This window comes from Microcaecilia unicolor, chromosome 10 (assembly GCF_901765095.1).
Source record: "Microcaecilia unicolor chromosome 10, aMicUni1.1, whole genome shotgun sequence".
NCBI classification, from domain to species: domain Eukaryota; kingdom Metazoa; phylum Chordata; class Amphibia; order Gymnophiona; family Siphonopidae; genus Microcaecilia; species Microcaecilia unicolor.
Window position 1 is genome coordinate 39,515,350 of NC_044040.1, and position 17,374 is coordinate 39,532,723.

Sequence of the window (17,374 nt, forward strand, 5' to 3'; positions counted from 1 at the left end):
TGCAGGAACTGGTGCAATTGAGAAAGACTGCCGAACAGGCAGAAGATAAATGACAACAGCTGATAGAAAGGCCTACAGGAGGTACAATCACTAAGGGCATTTAGTGAGACCACACACAGGGAGCAGGCACAGAATCAACCAGTGTTAGATTTAATTAACATTTTCAGGGGAAGGGGAGAGCGGAGGATGCGGGGAACCCCAGCATCCCACAAGATAGTATGGGATATAGGGAATTGGGGGGAAAGGGGGGGAGGGGATGGATAGATGGGAGGGTAGAGGGTGGGGAGGGGGAGGGGAGTAAAGGAAACGTGAGGTACATAAAGAGTGGTTGGGTATGGAGACTAAACGACATTATGGAGGGAAAAAAGGGAACTGAACAGCAGAAGAAGTGGAGAAAAAAGGGGCTGGATTTAATGAGAGCAATATGGATCCCTGGGGGGAGGCTGGGCTCCCTAGGTGTAGGGATAAAGAACAAGCTGATCTACTTAATGGAGACAGTGGATAACGATGAAACAATCTGATGGAACTACACGAGTAATATCGTGGAATGTGTGTGGGATAACGTCCCCGGTTAAGAGAGCAAAGATTTTAAGTGCGCTTAAGAGGCACAAAGCGGGAATAGCTTGCATTCAGGAGACCCGGTTGTCCGCAGTAGAACTCAAGAAATTGCAGAGAAATTGGGTGGGCGAGGTTTTTGGCTCTCCAGCAGTGGGCAGACGCGGGGGGGTAGCAATATTGATACACAAGTCTGTGGTGGCAGAGGCCAAATTCCTTTTTGCAGATGACGAGGGGCGATACGTGGGGATCCGGTTGAACCTACAGGGGCAGGCATATCTTTTGGTAGCAGTGTACGCCCCACAGACGGGAGGGAAAAAAATTTTTGCGCGGTGCCAGGGGCAGGGATCGGATCCCATAATAGTGGCAGGTGATATGAACCAGGTACTGGACCCGGAGCTAGACAGGACGGGGCATACGCAGGGGGGGAGTTCCGGGTTGGGGGTGCTCGAAACCTTCTGTAATGGACTGGGTTTGGTGGACCCTTGGAGATTATTACATGAAGAGGAGCGTGACTATACGCATACCTCAAGGGTGCATGGAACACAGTCCAGAATTGATTACATCTTGGTGGCGTCTGGGGTGTTTGCTCGAATCGTGGGGGCGGAGGTGGGCCCGGAGGAGCTTTCAGACCATGCCACGATTTGGGTGGACATTGAATCTCAGCCGTACTACCGTGGGTTGGGTGGTTGGCGATTCCCTGCATATCTGTACACTTCCCCAGAGTTTGCAGAATTTTTAGCAAAAAAATGGGAGGAATACGCGAAACATAATGAGCAACATATTAGAACCCCGGGCCTTTTCTGGTCCACCGCCAAAGCAGTGCTGCGTGGAGAGGTGATAGCCTATGTCTCCAAGAGGAATCGAACAATAGCGCAAAAAATAGTGGAACTAGAACGAAAGGTTAAGGTAGCTAGGAAGAAATACATTGAAACCCCTAACAGGGCTCTATTGAACTCCTTGATCGCCATACGTGTGGAGCTGAATTGTTTGCTACAAGACAGATATAACAAGGCAACGATTACACGCAAGTATAATCTTAGCCGCTATGGGGATAGGCCGGGCGGTATGTTGGCGCGGCTGATAAAAGGCTCCCGCATACCACATGTTATTACACAGATACGGACCCTCTCGGGCGCCCTTACGTCAAATCCAGAACAGATAGCAGACACCTTCCACACACATTTCACCAGGCTCTACACAGGAGAGGGTGAAGGGAAAGGGGTTTGGGATACAATTAGGGAATACTTGCAGCAATCAACCCTACCTCAGTTGACAGAGGAACAAAGAGGTGTCTTAGACTCCCCTTTGGGAGCAAAGGAGGTGCTATACAGACATTAAAGCTACATTCAGCCCCAGGCCCAGATGGCTTCTCGGGTGAATTTTACAAAATGCTTAGGGGTCTGTGCCGGAGCCAGTGATGGGAGGCGGGACTGGTGGTTGGGAGGCGGGAAATACTGCTGGACAGACTTATACGGTCTGTGCCCTGAAAAAGACAGGTACAAATCAAGGTAAGGTATACACATATGAGTTTATCGTGGGCAGACTAGATGGACCGTGCAGGTCTTTTTCTGCCGTCATCTACTATGTTACTATCCTGCTTATAATCGAATGAGAAAAATGCCCAAGTTCCGACCTAAATCGGGAGATGGACGTTTATCTCACAAAAACGAATAAAGCGGTATAATCGAAAGCCGATTTTTGGACGTTTTCAACTGCAATCCGTCGCGGATGCGGACAAAGTTGATGGGGGCGTGTCAGAGGTGTGGCGAAGGCGGAACTGGGGCGTCGTTATCTGCCGAACAGAGATGGGCGCATTTCACCGATAATGGGAAAAAAGTATGCGTTTTTAGCTAGAATTTAGGACACTTTTCTTGGACCCTGTTTTTTCACGAATAAGGCCCCAAAAAGTGCCCTAAATGGCCAGATGACCACTGGAGGGAATCGGGGATGACCTCCCCTGACTCCCCCAGTGGTCACTAACCCCCTCCCAGCACAAAAAATGAAGTTTCTCAACTTTTTATTTTCACCCTCAAATGTCATACCCAGCTCCCTGACAGCAGTATGCAGGTCACTGGAGGAGTTGTTAGGGGGTGCAGTGGACTTCAGGCAGGTGGACCCAGGCCCATCCCCCCTACCTGTTACAATTGTGCTGCTTAATGCTTATTAGTCGTCCAACCCCCCCAAACCCACTGTACCCACATGTAGGTGCCCCCCTTCACCCCTTAGGGCTATAGTAATGGTGTAGACTTGTGGGCAGTGGGTTTTGAGGGGGATTTGGGGGGCTCAACACACAAGGGAAGGGTGCTATGCACCTGGGAGCTCTTTTACCTTTTTTTTTGTTTTTGTAAAAGTGCCCCCTAGGGTGCCCGGTTGGTGTCCTGGCATGTGAGGGGGACCAGTGCACTACGAATCCTGGCCCCTCCCACGAACAAATGCCTTGGATTTATTCGTTTTTGAGCTGGGCGCTTTCATTTTCCATTATCGTTGAAAAACAAAAACGCCCAGCTCACACATTGTTGAATAAAACATGGGCGTCTATTTTTTTCAAAAATACGGTTCGGTCCGCCCCTTCACGGACCCGTTCTTGGAGATAAACGCCCATGGAGATAGGCGTTTTCGTTCAATTATGCCCCTCTATGTATGTTAGGACACAGGTAGTGGGGCCCCTAGTGAGCTTATATGAAGAAGTGACGGAAGAAGAGCAGTTTCCAAAATATGCTAATGAAGCGTTGATAAGCTTAATACCGAAACCCGGGCGAAACTTGGATGATCCGACTGCGTATAGACCCATTTCCTTAATAAACGTCGACATAAAGATCCTCTCGCGGGTCATGGCGGAGCGCCTGGCACAAGTAATGCCCTCCATAATTGGAGAGGAGCAAGTAGGCTTTGTGAGGGGCAGGCACTCTGTCATGAACGTGAGGAAGTTAATCGCAGCGATGACCGTGGCCCCGGAGAGGGCACCTAAAGGTTTAGTGATTAGCTTAGATGCAGAACGTGCCTTTGACAGGGTTGCTTGGCCTTTTATGCATGAGACTCTACGCTGGATTGGAGTACGGGGCTGGTTCGCGAGAGCACTGGGGGCGCTTTACACAGACCCGAGTGCCAGATTGCGGGTAAATGGGGTCCGAACGGGTGAAATTGTGATAGGGAGAGGGACGAGGCAGGGTTGCCCATTGTCCCCCCTGCTTTTTTTTACTAGTCCTGGAGCCACTTTTGTGCCACATTAGACGCAACCCCGAAATTAAAGGCATAATGGTGGGAGAGACAGTGCTAAAACTTTTGGCGTATGCGGATGACCTGTTATTGATGGTAAATGATCCGCAGACATCGGTAAGGTGTCTATTACAGGAGATAGAACATTATGGAGGCCTCTCGGGGTTTCAATTAAATCTGTCTAAGTCTCTGGCACTAGCGATGACAGAGGAGGCTGGACAGGAATGGATAGGTCCCTTTCCTTTTCGATGGGCTGCGGGTCGGTTGCAGTATCTGGGGGTGGAAGTGCCAGCACAACTATCTACACTTTATAAGATAAATGTGAGACCCTTGTTAGCAGAAACGAGGCATCTACTGGGAATCTGGGGATCCTGCCCTCTTACTCTGGCGGGGCGTATAGCTCTTTACAACATGTTGATAGTCCCTAAGTGGCTATATAAATTCCAAGTGTTGCCGCTGCATTTGCGGGGGAGGGAGGAGAAGGAGTTGAAAGTGACACTAAGACAGTTTCTATGGAACATCAAACGACCCAGACTCCCTTTAGAAGTATTGTATAAGCCCAAAACACATGGAGGAATGGGACTGCTCAACATAAGATACCTCACTATTTCCTGTACAATGAGACATGTTAGGGACTGGCTGGCAGGTAGTCAACATTTCACAAACACATTGTTAGAAGCCTCATTGGAACCTAGAACGCATCTGAGTTACCTATTGCACATCACTAAGAAGAAGACAGGGGCCAGGTCCCCTATGAACTGGTTTGTGCGCTCAGCGAGAGCGATGTGGAGATGGCTATGCAAGAGACATGACTTCTCCGCAGCAGCAACGCCTTTTGTTTCCTTGAAATGGAATCCAGACTTCCCGGCGGGGACAACAGAAAAAGCCTTTGTGCGTTGGAGGCAAAAAGGAATTTATTATTTGTACCAGATACTGGATGAAGAGGGACAGCTCAAAACTTTGGAGGAGCTGACGAGAGAATATGATATTTCAGCCAATGACTTTTATGCGCATGCACAAGTACAACACTATGCTCATTCATTGGGAGCGTTTAATTTAAGTGAAGACGTACAGGACATACTTGCTACAGCACTAACATTGGGATCCCAAAATATAGTGCCTTTGCGCTTCCATCATAGAAATCTCCTGGACACTACGGAGGACATTGACTATACCAAAATAGCGGAAAGCTGGTCGCGGGACCTTGAGACTGAAATTACTGTGGAGATGTTTCAGAACTTTTTACTGGCTATCCTGCGTAAATCCACCTTCATTCGACAGTGGGAGCAGCAATACAAGTTCCTCCTGAGAGCCTATATAGCGCCGGTCAGAGCACTGAGAGCAGGATTTGGCACAGGGATATGCCCCAAGTGTGGAGAGGCGCAAGTGACCTTGGGCCACATGTTCTGGCTGTGCCCGGAGATTCAACAGTTTTGGATACAAATAATGGCAGAATCTGGACAATACTGGAGACGGAGAATAACAACGAACTCTCTGGTGTTGTTTGACATTTTTAATGTAGGGCAACCTGTGCCATCGGGACTTATTGGTTTTCTGCAGAGAGCGACCCTGGTGGGGAAAAAAGTGATCCTGCTTAAATGGAGAGATGAGCAGGCTCCGACCAGAGACATGTGGAGGTCCAAGATGACCGAATTATTGCATCTGGAGCTTTGTGGCACGGTTCCCCTAACTGACCAAGAGAAGGACTCAGGTACTTTCACAAAGATCTGGGGAAAATATTGGAACACACTCCATCCTACGTCTAAGCGTCAAATTCTTCATAAGTTGAAAGGCTGGCAAAGGAATAAAGCTGTACCCTCCATGGACTAAGCTAAGAGGTCATCTGTGTCAACCACATTTTCTTTGGAAGGACTGGAAATGGGGGGGAGGGGAGGGGTTTGTTTATAGCAGAATGATAGGTAAAGAAAGGTGGAGAGCTATAAGACTCCAAGCTCTCCAGGTTTAAGTCTGACAATTGTATTTACTGCAGCTACTAAATTTGATTGTTCTGTAATACGGTAAATGTTGGTTTGAAGTATAACATACAATAGATGCTATAGAGGAGAGGGGAAGCGGCAAGGGAGGGAGGGGAGGGGAATGTTAAAATGGAGATGAAGAACTTGTTATTTCTCTTACACTCTCCTTGATTTTTGTTTGCTAGTGGAATATGTCGAGAGTGTTGATTATCTGTTGTTTCCATTGGTACTTCATCAATAAAAATTATTGAAACATAAAATTTACACTCCAGCCCATCCCTATCTATTCAGTCACAATCAGGGCGTACACTGTAGAAGTCTGCCCAGCTCCCATTTTGTTTCCCCAATACCTAAGATTTACGTCCCGCATAGATTCCTTTACAGTAATCTAGATGGCTTAGTACCATGGATTGTACCAAGTTGCAAAATATTTCCCTCGGGGAAAAAAGGTTTCATTCGTTTGAGCTTCCACATTGAGTGAAACATTTTCTTTGTTGTAGCTTTCACTTGGCTCTCTGGTGTGAGATTTTGGTCGATTGTAACTCTGAGAATTTTCAGGCTGTCTGAGATGGGGAGGGTGTAGTCTGGGGTGGTTATGTTGGTATGTTTGTGTTATATTGGGATGAGAGGATGAGACAGTGTGTTTTTTCTGTGTTAAGTTTTAGTTGAAAAGTGTTCGCCCATGAGTTCATGATGTTCAAGCTGAGTTTGATTTCTTTGGTTATTTCTGTTAGATCATTTTTGTAAGGGATGTATAATGTGACGTCATCGGCGTATATGTAAGGGTTAAGGCCTTGATTGGATAGGGACTTGGCTAGTGGGGTCGTCATTAGGTTGAAAAGGAGCGGCGATAGTGGTGATCCTTGAGATACAAAATCTCACACTGATCAAATGGCTGCTTGCAAAATAATGATATAATCAAAAAAGCATCAAGCAGTCAACCTGTGTCTGCTCTTGAACAGGGGAAAAAGTCTCAAATACTGCTGCCTCCTGTTTAATTCTGCCTTCTGTTTAATTCTGCATGTCCTCCCGAGAATTAAACAGGAGGCAGCAGTATTTGAGACTTTTTCCCCTGTTCAAGAGCAGACACAGGTTGACTGCTTGATGCGTTTTTGATCCTTGAGATACTCCACAGTCTGCTTTCCACGGTGATGATATGGTCGATTTCGATTTCACTTGATATGTTCTAGTCGTTAGGAAGCCCTCTTCGCAGCCCTCATAATGACGGGGTTGAGGTTCACTCCTTGTACGTAGACATAGGTCTTTCCCACTTTCACAAGGAGTAGACCACCATTACTGCAGACCAATGGGTCCTCAATATAACCTATCATAACCTCGATCCAGCCATGCGAGTTTCTCACCTTGTTGGACTTCAAGGAGGCTTATTCTCATATCCCAATTTGACCTCCTCACAGGAAATTTCTCCAGTTTTTGATCCTGGGAGATCATTTTCAATTCAAGGCCATGCCTTTGGCCTCGCCACTGCACCTTACACGTTTTCAAAAGTTATGGTGGCAGCCTTTCTTTGCCGGCAAGGGATCCAGGTAATTTGGCGCCTTCTTATCAAGAGAGCCTTCACAGTACACAGGCAGTCCTGTCTCTTCTTTCTGTGCTAGGTTGGGTGATGAATTACAGGAAGAGTCATCTCGCTCCCACCCAGACCCTGGAGTTTCTGGAAGTATGCTTCAGTATCCAGGCAGGGAAGGTTTTCCTGTCTCAGCATCGTTGGCTCAAGCTAAGACAGCAAATTCTCAGGCTTTTCTCTCTTCCCTGTCCAGTGGGCATGGGATTATGCTCAGGTTCTCGGTTCTATGATGACAACTTTGAATGTTCTGCCTTGGGCGAAGTTCCACATGGGGCCACTTCAGTCGTCCCTATTGAGCCGATGGTCTCCGGTCTCGGGTACTTACGACCAGCTGGTGCCATGGACACCTCAAGCCAGACAGAGTCTGACTTGGTGGCATCTCCCTGCGCATACTCAGGAAGGGTTGGTGTGTTCTCACCTCTGATGCCAGCCTCTTCAGATGGGGAGCCCATTATCTCTACCACTCTGGAAAGGGCCGTTGGTCGAGAGTGGAGGCTTCCTTGTCCATCAACAGATTGGAACTTCAAGCTGTCCAGAAAGCTCTACTAGCCTTTGTGCCTCTTCTTCGCAGGAGGCCAGTGCACGTGCTCTCGGCAATGTCATGGCCATGTCTTATATCAACAGACAAGTAGGAACAAAAAGTGTATCTGTAGCCCAGAAGGCACGGCTTCTTTTTCAGTGGGCAGAATTGAACATTCTGATGATTTCAGCGTCTCACATAGCAAAGTCACTGAACTCATAAACAGATTTCCTTTGCAGAGTGTCTCTAGACCCTGGTTAATGGCAACTGTCAAAGACTGTATTTCGCCTTATTTCCACACAGTGGGGCCTTCTAGTTCTGTCCCTCATGACATCCAGACTCAATGCACAAGTACACAGATTCTACAGCCACTTCAGGGAGAAAGATTCCCTAGGAATGGATGCACTGGTACAGTCTTGGCCATCAGAAAGTTTGGACTTATCAGGAATAGATAAATGGTATATTAGAACAGTGTTATTCAACCCTCTTCTGCAGTCACTTCTAACCAATTAGGTTTTTAGATAAATTTGTATGCAATGGGTCTCTGACATAGGCCCAACTGTTTGGGGAGGCTAAAGGGGGCAGGGTTAGGGGTGGGGCCAGGGGCAGAACTTACATCCATAATTGTCTGACAACACAGAAAAACAAAAAGTAAAAATAAAATAGTCACAATTAATACCTTTTATTAAATTTAAATATTAGATATGTATCGTATGTCAAAGAATAAAGTGGTTGTTCAAAGCAACTGCAAAACACTATGCACAAATTTGTGCAAAAACACACTCAGAACCTTACTGTACCCTAAATATTACACTGGGCAGACCCTAATACACCAATATACCACCCATATGGAAAATGCAGACCGTCAACAATATGAAACAAGGGATCATAATATCACAATTCTCATGTAGAACCACAAAACACCCTTTTAGGGTGGATAGTGTTCACAATGAGCTCCTTTTATTAATGACCATATGTAGATCCTTCAAGAGGTAGTGTGTCATGATTTAGGCTCTACACCCTTTCTGATGTTTTGGTGCCACCTCAGTAAGGCCAACACACAATCTCTCTATTGCAAAACACTATATACAAATTTGTGCAAAAACCCACTCATAACCTTACCAAACCATAACAGCACTAATTCCAAGGACAGGACGAGCTACAACCTTATGCGTGGAAAGGCAGCACTGTAATTACACCGGACTCTAAAACCAGTACACAACCAGCGTTAAAAGTGAAACAAAACAAAAAGGGCTGCAAATACTACACGCTAGCAGAATACTGCATCTCGATCACACATGAAAAACACATGAGACAACAGATATGAAGGCAAAATACTGAACTCATCCTCTGCGGCCTCCCCTCTTCTCGCCTCCCTTTACTCCTACCCTCTCTTCTCCCAACCTACCTCTCCCTTTCCCTCATCGCTCCTCCAGTCTGCCTCTCCCCTTCCTCATTTTTCCTCCAGCCTGCCTCTCCCCTTCCTCATCCTTTTTTTCGCTACCTGCCTCCCTTCTGCCTTCCTATCCCAACCTGCGTCTTCCAGCCTATCCCCAGCCTGCCTCTCCCCTTCCTCATCCTTTCTGTCCTCCTCCAGCCTGCCTCTCCCCTTTATCACGCTCTCCCAGCCTGTCTCTCCCCTTCATCTCCAGCCTGCCTTCCTCCCTCTTCCTCATCCTATCTGAGCGTCTTCACTCCCTCCCTTTCCATCCCTACTCCCTACCCCTTCTCAGTTTTCCCCTCCCCGGCCCCCCCGTCAAGTATTTTACATCATACATCCTTCCTTTGTGCCCCACCTACTTCTGGGCGTGGTATCGCCTTGTCCCTTTCTGATTGGCTGGTTTCTGTGGGCCATTGCTTCTGATTGGTTGTAGTGCACTGATAAGGAAATAGGCGTGCGGTGTGCGCGCCGCGTGGGAAACACCTTTGAAAGTTCGACAGAGCCGGTAACGTGGGTTCCCCTTCCTTCCCGCGTCAATTCACGTCTGGTGCTCATCTTGACTGAGCATGAACTGCGTTACCGTGCCCGAAGTGCTACCCGGCTCCCCCCAGCAAGATACGGGGTCAGATCCAGGTGAGGTCAGGTCGGGGACCGGATAGTGCTGAGGAGCAGCAGCTGTGAGGGGAGGCGGGGCTCGCGGATGGGTGACGCGCAGGTCGGACCACGGGGCCCCGTTCCCGCCTGCCTCTGGTCTCTGCGCTGTAGTTTCGGGCATTGGCCAGAGCGTGTAACGGCCTCAGGCAGAGTTCTGCCTCTTGGATACCCGGGATGCGCTGAGTTGCTGCTCTTCCTTTGTGTTGATGCTGTGGTGCGTGCATTGTGCTCCGATATGGGGAGGCAGCGGAGGCTTATCGGGTCGGCTTGCGGCTCCCCAAGCCTCTTATACCGGGCGCCTATGGTCTCTGATATGTCTAAATTTATCTGATATATATTCCTTATAGTAATCTTGAAAACCCAACTAGCAAGGTGTGCCTTCAGAAGAAGGCTGAGAAGTACTACATTAGAGCAGCAGCACCATCAAATGCAGAAATGAGATAAAGGGGCATAGATAAAAACCAGATTAAGATGTTTTAGTCATGGATCCCAGAAGTCTTCCCTCTGTCTCATTGTTCTCCACTTTGCCTACATCCTCTACCCTTCCAGCTCCTCTTTAAGGTACTTCACATTTTACCAAAATAGATTTTTTGGTCTTTTGTGCTACTCCCCATCCTGCCCCTCCCCCCTCCCCACGGCCATTGCTGTTATATTTGATGTTCACTGATGCTCAAGTTGCCGCCTACCTAGACCTTACAAATGCCTTCTCCAGTATTTTTCCTTTGGAGCAATGTCTCCAAATGGGTTACCTTAACAGCAGTGAATTTCACTCCTAAACAATCCCTCCCACCTCCCCCTTGGAGTTGTTTCCTTTGTCATTTGTACTTTAGTTTTGCTTTAGTATAAAACTGAGGAGACTGCGTTCACACGGCAGTCGGGAAGGCACTCATACATGCGCAGTGGAGCGTGTCTCATGCTCCACAAAGCTCTGTTTTTATTTTTGTAAATCCCAGAATGGGCGACGTGGGTCGGTATCACCCCACATGTGAGAATATAAAGTCTGCTGTCCTTGGAGAACATCTGCTACAGGTAAGTACCTTCACTTTTCTGGCATAAATAGGAGTCCTGCCCATGCTTTGCCTCTGTATACAACCCCTTGCAAATATGCCCAAGCAGTGCTTTGCTACCCTGCTAGGGGTAAATTCATACATATGTGCTAGTATTTTAGACATTTAGAGTATATAGTATTGCCATTAATGTTCCCTCTGAGAATGTGTGTAAGGTTTGCAGATGCAAACTACTCACAGATTATTCCAATCCAGATTGAAATTGCCCCCAAATGCTTGCATCATCATTTTGTAAAATTGTACACCTCATTTTTTTAAATACCTTTAAATGTTTATTTTCCATCTTTCTTCAACCTTCTGGCCTCTCTTCCTCTGCTGACTAGACTGTAAGCTCCATTGAGCAGGAACTTTCACTTTTATGTGTCTGAGTGGTAGCAATAGTTTTGTAACATTAGATCTGAAAACTTTCTTTTGGATTTGTTGCAGAGGGATTCCAGGAAAGAAATGTGGAATAATTATATTAACAGCAGAGGAGCTGAACAATTGCAGAGTAAGTAGAATGAATTTTATTTCAAATAGTATTATACAATATGATATGTGTAGGTTGCATATAAAGTCCTATATACAAACATGTTCGTGGGTTACTACCCATTTCTGCAGTATTTAGCTAAACTTTTCAAGGCATTTCTTATGCGTTGTCACAGCCAGGAACTTCCTGTGTTCCTGAATGGCAACGTGTGAGAAGGTCTTTTCTTTTTATATTATTATTTTTAAATATCCTTTTGTGCAGCAGCCAGTGAAAATGAAGGGTCTTCTGGCTTGAATTAGAGGTCTTCTGGACCCTGTCCCTAGGGAGGACTTCATTTCCCTGGTGGCCCAGTAGGTGTGATACCCCTCTTCTCCTACTCCAATCTGGGGTTAGAAAGTTTTTAAACAGCCTCCCCCCCCACTTCGAAGCCCTACACTTTTAACTATGGAGCAAATCAGGTCAGCCTGCCCCTGTCCTCCTTTTTTCCCCCCATTTCTCCATCCTCTTCCTACCACTCTGACTCATCTTAAAGGTTCTAGGGAGCAATGGAGGCAGGAGCTGTTTTTCTTAAAGTGGCACTGCTGACCCTTAGTGGTAGTCTCATGGTATTACCACTAGAGAACAGATTACCAAATAAGGACACTGCCAGTAGGGATCAACAATCTCAATTTGAAGAAAACAGCTATTGGGGCAGGAACAAGTGGGGGTTGATCCTACCCCCATCATTTACCCCGGCCCCATTTGGTGAGTCAGTATGCCGGGGAGGGGGAAAGGGTGGCGCGGTACGGTGTGGCAGACTGGGGGAAAGGGGAAGACTGAGGATGGGTCTGGCTGACCTAATCTTGACCCTCTTGGTTATTTATTTATTTTACATTTGTATCCCACATTTTCCCACCTATTTGTAGGCTCAATGTGGCTTGCATAGTACTGGAGAGGCGTTTGCTGACTCCGGTGTGAACAAATACAATGTGATGGTGTGGTAAGATAAAGTTCATGTGGTTCAGCCACATTAGGAATCGTAAAGTGGAAGAGTTGTGTTATGTCCATCACGTGCTTTAGTTTTGTTGTGTGGCCAAGGTCAGGCATTTACGTTGGATCGGTAGGGTAAACCTTTTCAAACAGGTTGGTTTTAATTCTTTTCCAGAAATTTAAGTGGTCGTACGTCATTTTCAAGGCTTTTGGTAATGTGTTCCACAGTTGTGTGCTTATGTAGGAAAAGCTGGATGCATAGGTAGATTTGTATTTAAGTCCTTTACAGCTTGGGTAGTGTAGATTTAGATATGTTCATGTTGATTCGGATGTGTTTCTGGTTGGTAGGTCGATTAGGTCTGTCATGTATCCAGGGGCTTCATCATAGATAATTTTGTGAACCATGGTGCAGATTTTGAAGGCAATGCGTTCTTTGATTGGGAGCCAGTGTAATTTTTCACGGAGGGGTTTTGCGCTATCAAATCGCGTTTTTCCAAATATAAGCCTAGCTGCCATGTTTTGTGCGGTCTGAAGTTTCCTTAAGGTTTGTTCTTTGCATCCTGCATAGATTCCATTGCAGTAGTCTACGTGGCTTATTACCATTGATTGTATCAGGTTGCGAAATGTTTCCCTCAGGAAGAATTGTTTCACGTGTTTGATTTGCCACATTGAGTGGAACATTTTCTTTGTTGTGGATTTCACTTGGCTCTCCAGTGTTAAGTTGCGGTCTAATATGACGCTGAGGATTTTCAGGCTGTCTGAGATAGGGAGGGTGTAATCTGGGGTGTCGATGCTTGTGGGGTTGTCCGCATTGTGTTGGGATGAAAGGATGAGACAATGTGTTTTTTCTTTATTGAGTTTTAAATGAAATGCATTTGCCCATGAGTCCATGATGTTCAAGCTAAGCTTGATTTCGTTGGTGATTTCTGTCAGTTTAGTTTTGTAAGGAATGTAAATTATGACATCGTCTGCATAGATGGAAGGGTTAAGGCCTTGGTAAGGACTTGGCTAGTGGGGGTCATGATTAGGTTGAAGAAGGTCGGTGATAGCGGTGATCCTTGTGGTACACCACAGTCAGTTAAGGGGTGAGACTTTGGAAAGGGTCTGAACTAAATGGATAATGTTAGCATGGTCACTGCACTACAAGTTTATTCAGCGCTGCTTGCTGTATGAGTAGCTGCATTGGATATATGAATTAAGGTAAGCACCAGTGCTTAACTTAATCCAGTGATCATGCTACATGAATATTGGCCCCAGTATTTTATTGACCATTTGTCAGCACTGGGTGTCAGAGGCAGAATGAGGAATTGGTTTGTTGCCATAGTCTAGTGTTGGAGGACTTCTTGAACTTCACATTCTGTGCATATGTGTGCCAGCTCATCCTATCCCCACAGGTTTCCCAGCAAGGAGGATGTAGTCTTAAGTGTCTCAAGCATTGGAAAGTAGTTCTAACAAGTACTAAATAGAGGCAGGTTCCCTTTACTCAACCCTTTTCCAGAAATTCTATACGTTTGGTATAGACAGGGAACAGTGGTTGCAGCAGTAGCCATGGTAGCACTGGCTTTCATTGCTCCTTCTTGTGTCCTGTACTGCTTCACCTGTGGCTGCAGGCCATGTATGCACATTTTATACTACCAGTGATGCATAGGAATAGACCAGAAATGCCAATTCTCACTCATTAGGAGTGTGCCACACTTGGTTTATAGCAGTCTCACTGTGATGTTCTTTACACCCCTTCTCTTACTCATTAGAGCCTCAGTGCAAGTTCACTGATCCTGATAACTGCTTTTATTTGAGGTGACCCCACCAGCAGAAAAAATCTAAGCACACCTTCCCATCTCCTATGGCTGATTGGCTCTTTTAGCTCCTGAGAACCAGTCAGTATGAAGGGTGGGAATTAAGTAGCTGAGTTCAAAAGCACTTTACAAGACACAAAGTGAGGAGAGAGAATTGAGCAGGAGAAAAAAGAAGGAAGAGATTTCTTCTTCAAATATATATTAACAACTCTGAGTGTTCCCCACATTTACTAAGGTTGTTATTCAGAGATGAGTGGGTTATGTCCCTCTACCAGCAGGTGGAGATAGAGAGAGAACTTCAGAGGTTTACTGTATGTGGGCATGTGCAGCCACCTTAACCTCAGTATTCTCTCTATCTCAGAAAGTGGATGGACATATCCTGTACAGCTGTCTGGATGGGTCTTGCTCCTAGCCTGTTCCCTCAGGTTTAGTTGAGCTTCAGGTCTTGGCTGAACTCTGCCATTTTGGGTGTACACTTGGTTGTGCTAGGTTCCTCCCCTGCCCCTTCCCTCTCTCCCTCTCCTGCGTGCCAGCATGCCAGTGCTCTGGTTTAGATCATTGAATCTCCTGCCAAAGAATTAGTAGGATGGGCCAGAACAATCCGGAGCACTTTCCCTCCATTTGGGATTTGACTGGGATCTTGTAAGTGTTGGCATCCTTTCCTTGTCTCATAAATGCTGTGGTGTATGTGGAGCAAAGATGGGAATTGCTGCCTGTAAGTTTTGCCTTCCTCAGTCTGCATGGTAGCGGTTCGTACCATTCCTGAGTCAGATCCTGGACAGCGCCAGCTGGACTGATGCAGTGCACTTGTTAACAGCTTGCTGTGCTGGTCAGGGGTCTTCTCAGTGCTGGTTGGGGGGAGCACTGTGTTTTGGTGGGCTCTGAGACAGTTTATCGCCAGCAGTGGCCATCTTAGATCGCGTGCTTTAGCCACGTTTAAAAATATATATATCTCTCGGCCTGGCACGTTAGGTTGCTTCCCGCCCTGCTCTTTAGGCCACCTGTTGCTCAGTTCGTCCGGCTCATAGTCAGTGATTCCAGGGGTGGCTCCCTCTACAACGGATGCCGGATTTCTTTACTGGGGTTAGTGTCCTACACCTTTAGTGTCCCTTTTGTGGTGGCGTGATGACTTCGGGACATGGCCGGCAGTCTTGTTAGACAGGCTGTAGCTCCCGTGGAAAAAAAAATAACAGCTCATACTTTGGTGAGGGTTCTTTCCGCCACTATACCGGTATTTTCGCCTTATGGTCTGCTGTTTTTGGTATGGGGCTAGGTCTCCTGGTGTTACTGGCCTTTGAGGGTGCTTGTTTGTTTCTTTTCTGGACCTGTGGTTAGTTGGCGCCCTCCTCAGGTGCTTCACTAGGCCCTCGGGATGCCTTTTGGGGATCCTCCTTTTATTTTTTGGCAGTAGTTTGCCTGTTGTCTTCGTCAGTGGGTTCTTGTGTGCGATATGTTCTGGGCTTCAGTGAGTCCTTGCCTTTTCTTTCAGTACCTCTTCTGTCCTTTAGGGGCGTTGGCTGAGTGGTTTGGCTTGGTGCTGGGAGTTGCTTGGTGCATGGTACCTGGACTCCTCGGCTGGGGTTTGGGGTGGTTGTGGCTTCTGGCCTGGAGGTCTAGTTTTTAGCGTTGCCTTGACTGTTTCTTTTCACACCCCGTGTGTGCATTATCATAGTGGCGCCTTCCTTTTGTTTTTATCATGGCCTGCTTGGTATGTTTGTCCATAGGGCCAGGGCACTTACTGCCTTCCTTTCGTTTACATTCCCCTGTAGACTCATACCTTCTTGAGTGAGCCTCGCGCTCGGTCGGCATACAGTTCCCTTCTCTGGGTTCCTCACTTTGCCATTACTGTTCGGCTAGACCTTTCTTTTGCTAGACGTCTTGTCATTCTCCGGCACATCACGAATGTGCCTACCTTTCTGTGCTGTATCCCTTCAGGAATTGATATTTGTTTGCCATCCTGCACGCGAGACATCAGTCATCTGCCCCTTTGTTGTAAGCTTGGCGGTCTTTGCATGGCTGGCGTCTGGCTTTTGGGGTCAGGGCCCTTCGGGCCTTTCCCCCAGGGCCTGCAGTCCTGGCTATCAGGCGTTGCACTAACAGGGCATAGGTACGGGCATTCTGTTTCTTCAAGGCCTTCCAGCTAGTCTTGGGGCGTGCCAGCAGTAGGTTCTGTCTCCCTGCCTTGGCCAGTCTGCCTTCCTGGCTTCAGGCAGGTTGCTCTGCCATCCCGTCTGGAGCCACATCCTCGTGTCTTTTACCTTTTGACACGCTGTCCTTCGGAGACCTGCCATTCAGTTTCTGAATTGGTTGCCTGTCTCTTCTCAGGTCGAGGGTCTCTCCTGGAGCTCAAGGCCTGCCACCATTGTGCCCTCTTCTGGGTTTTTCTTTTGCCACTTTCAGGATTCTCTGTCTTTGGAAGTGCCAGCCTATGTTTTCCTTTCCAGGATGGTTCTTCTAACCATATTTGTCTTCTTCTCTTCCCAGATTTGCAGGCTGCTCTTAGGTTCGGTTAGGTGCCTGCTCTCCATTGGCCCCAGGTGTGATTGCCATGGGGCTCATGTGCTGTGCCATGTTGACATTTCTTGGGGTCGGTTCCTGCTTCCCTGAACTTGTCTCCCGACCTTTGGCAGCCGGTCTTGGGCGGTGCTGCCCTCTGGTTTCTTTCCTGGCTGGCGTCCTGTTGCTTTCAGTACTGTCCTTTTTCCATGCACTGTCCTTTGGTACGTTACTGATCTGGTCTCTGGCAAGCATCTCTTGTGGGAAGAAGCAGTTGGATGGAACTGGTTGTTGGAACTTGCTCTTTCAAGCCTGGTGAGCTTCACTCCCTTGCGGGCTATCCTCCCATGCACACAACCCAGAGAGGTGAGGTGCTCCACCCTGCATGTTGGGGCTGTCTCTGGATATAGAGTTTTGTTTCATCTTTGGATGTTGGGCCTTGCTCCACTGCCAGAGGTCAAGCTTGCTCCCTTTTGTGAGGTTGTGCCTTGTTCTATGTCTGATGTTCAGCCTTGCTCCGTCTCAGGATGCTGAACCTTCCTCCATTTTTGGAGGTCGGTCCTTGCTCTGTCTGTGGTTTTTGAGCCCTGCTCTCGCTATGGCAGTGACAGCTTGCTGTCTCTGGCT

General features: G+C 47.2%; 1 protein-coding gene across 1 annotated transcript in view; it reads left to right on the top strand.

The window, feature by feature from the left end:
* Positions 1-17,374, top strand: part of CPNE8 (copine 8) — a 334,982-nt gene that overhangs the window by 131,820 nt on the left and 185,788 nt on the right. The window contains exon 7 of the mRNA XM_030216303.1: positions 11,444-11,507. Coding sequence (XP_030072163.1) covers positions 11,444-11,507 — 64 coding nt within the window. The remainder of the gene's footprint in view (positions 1-11,443; positions 11,508-17,374) is intronic.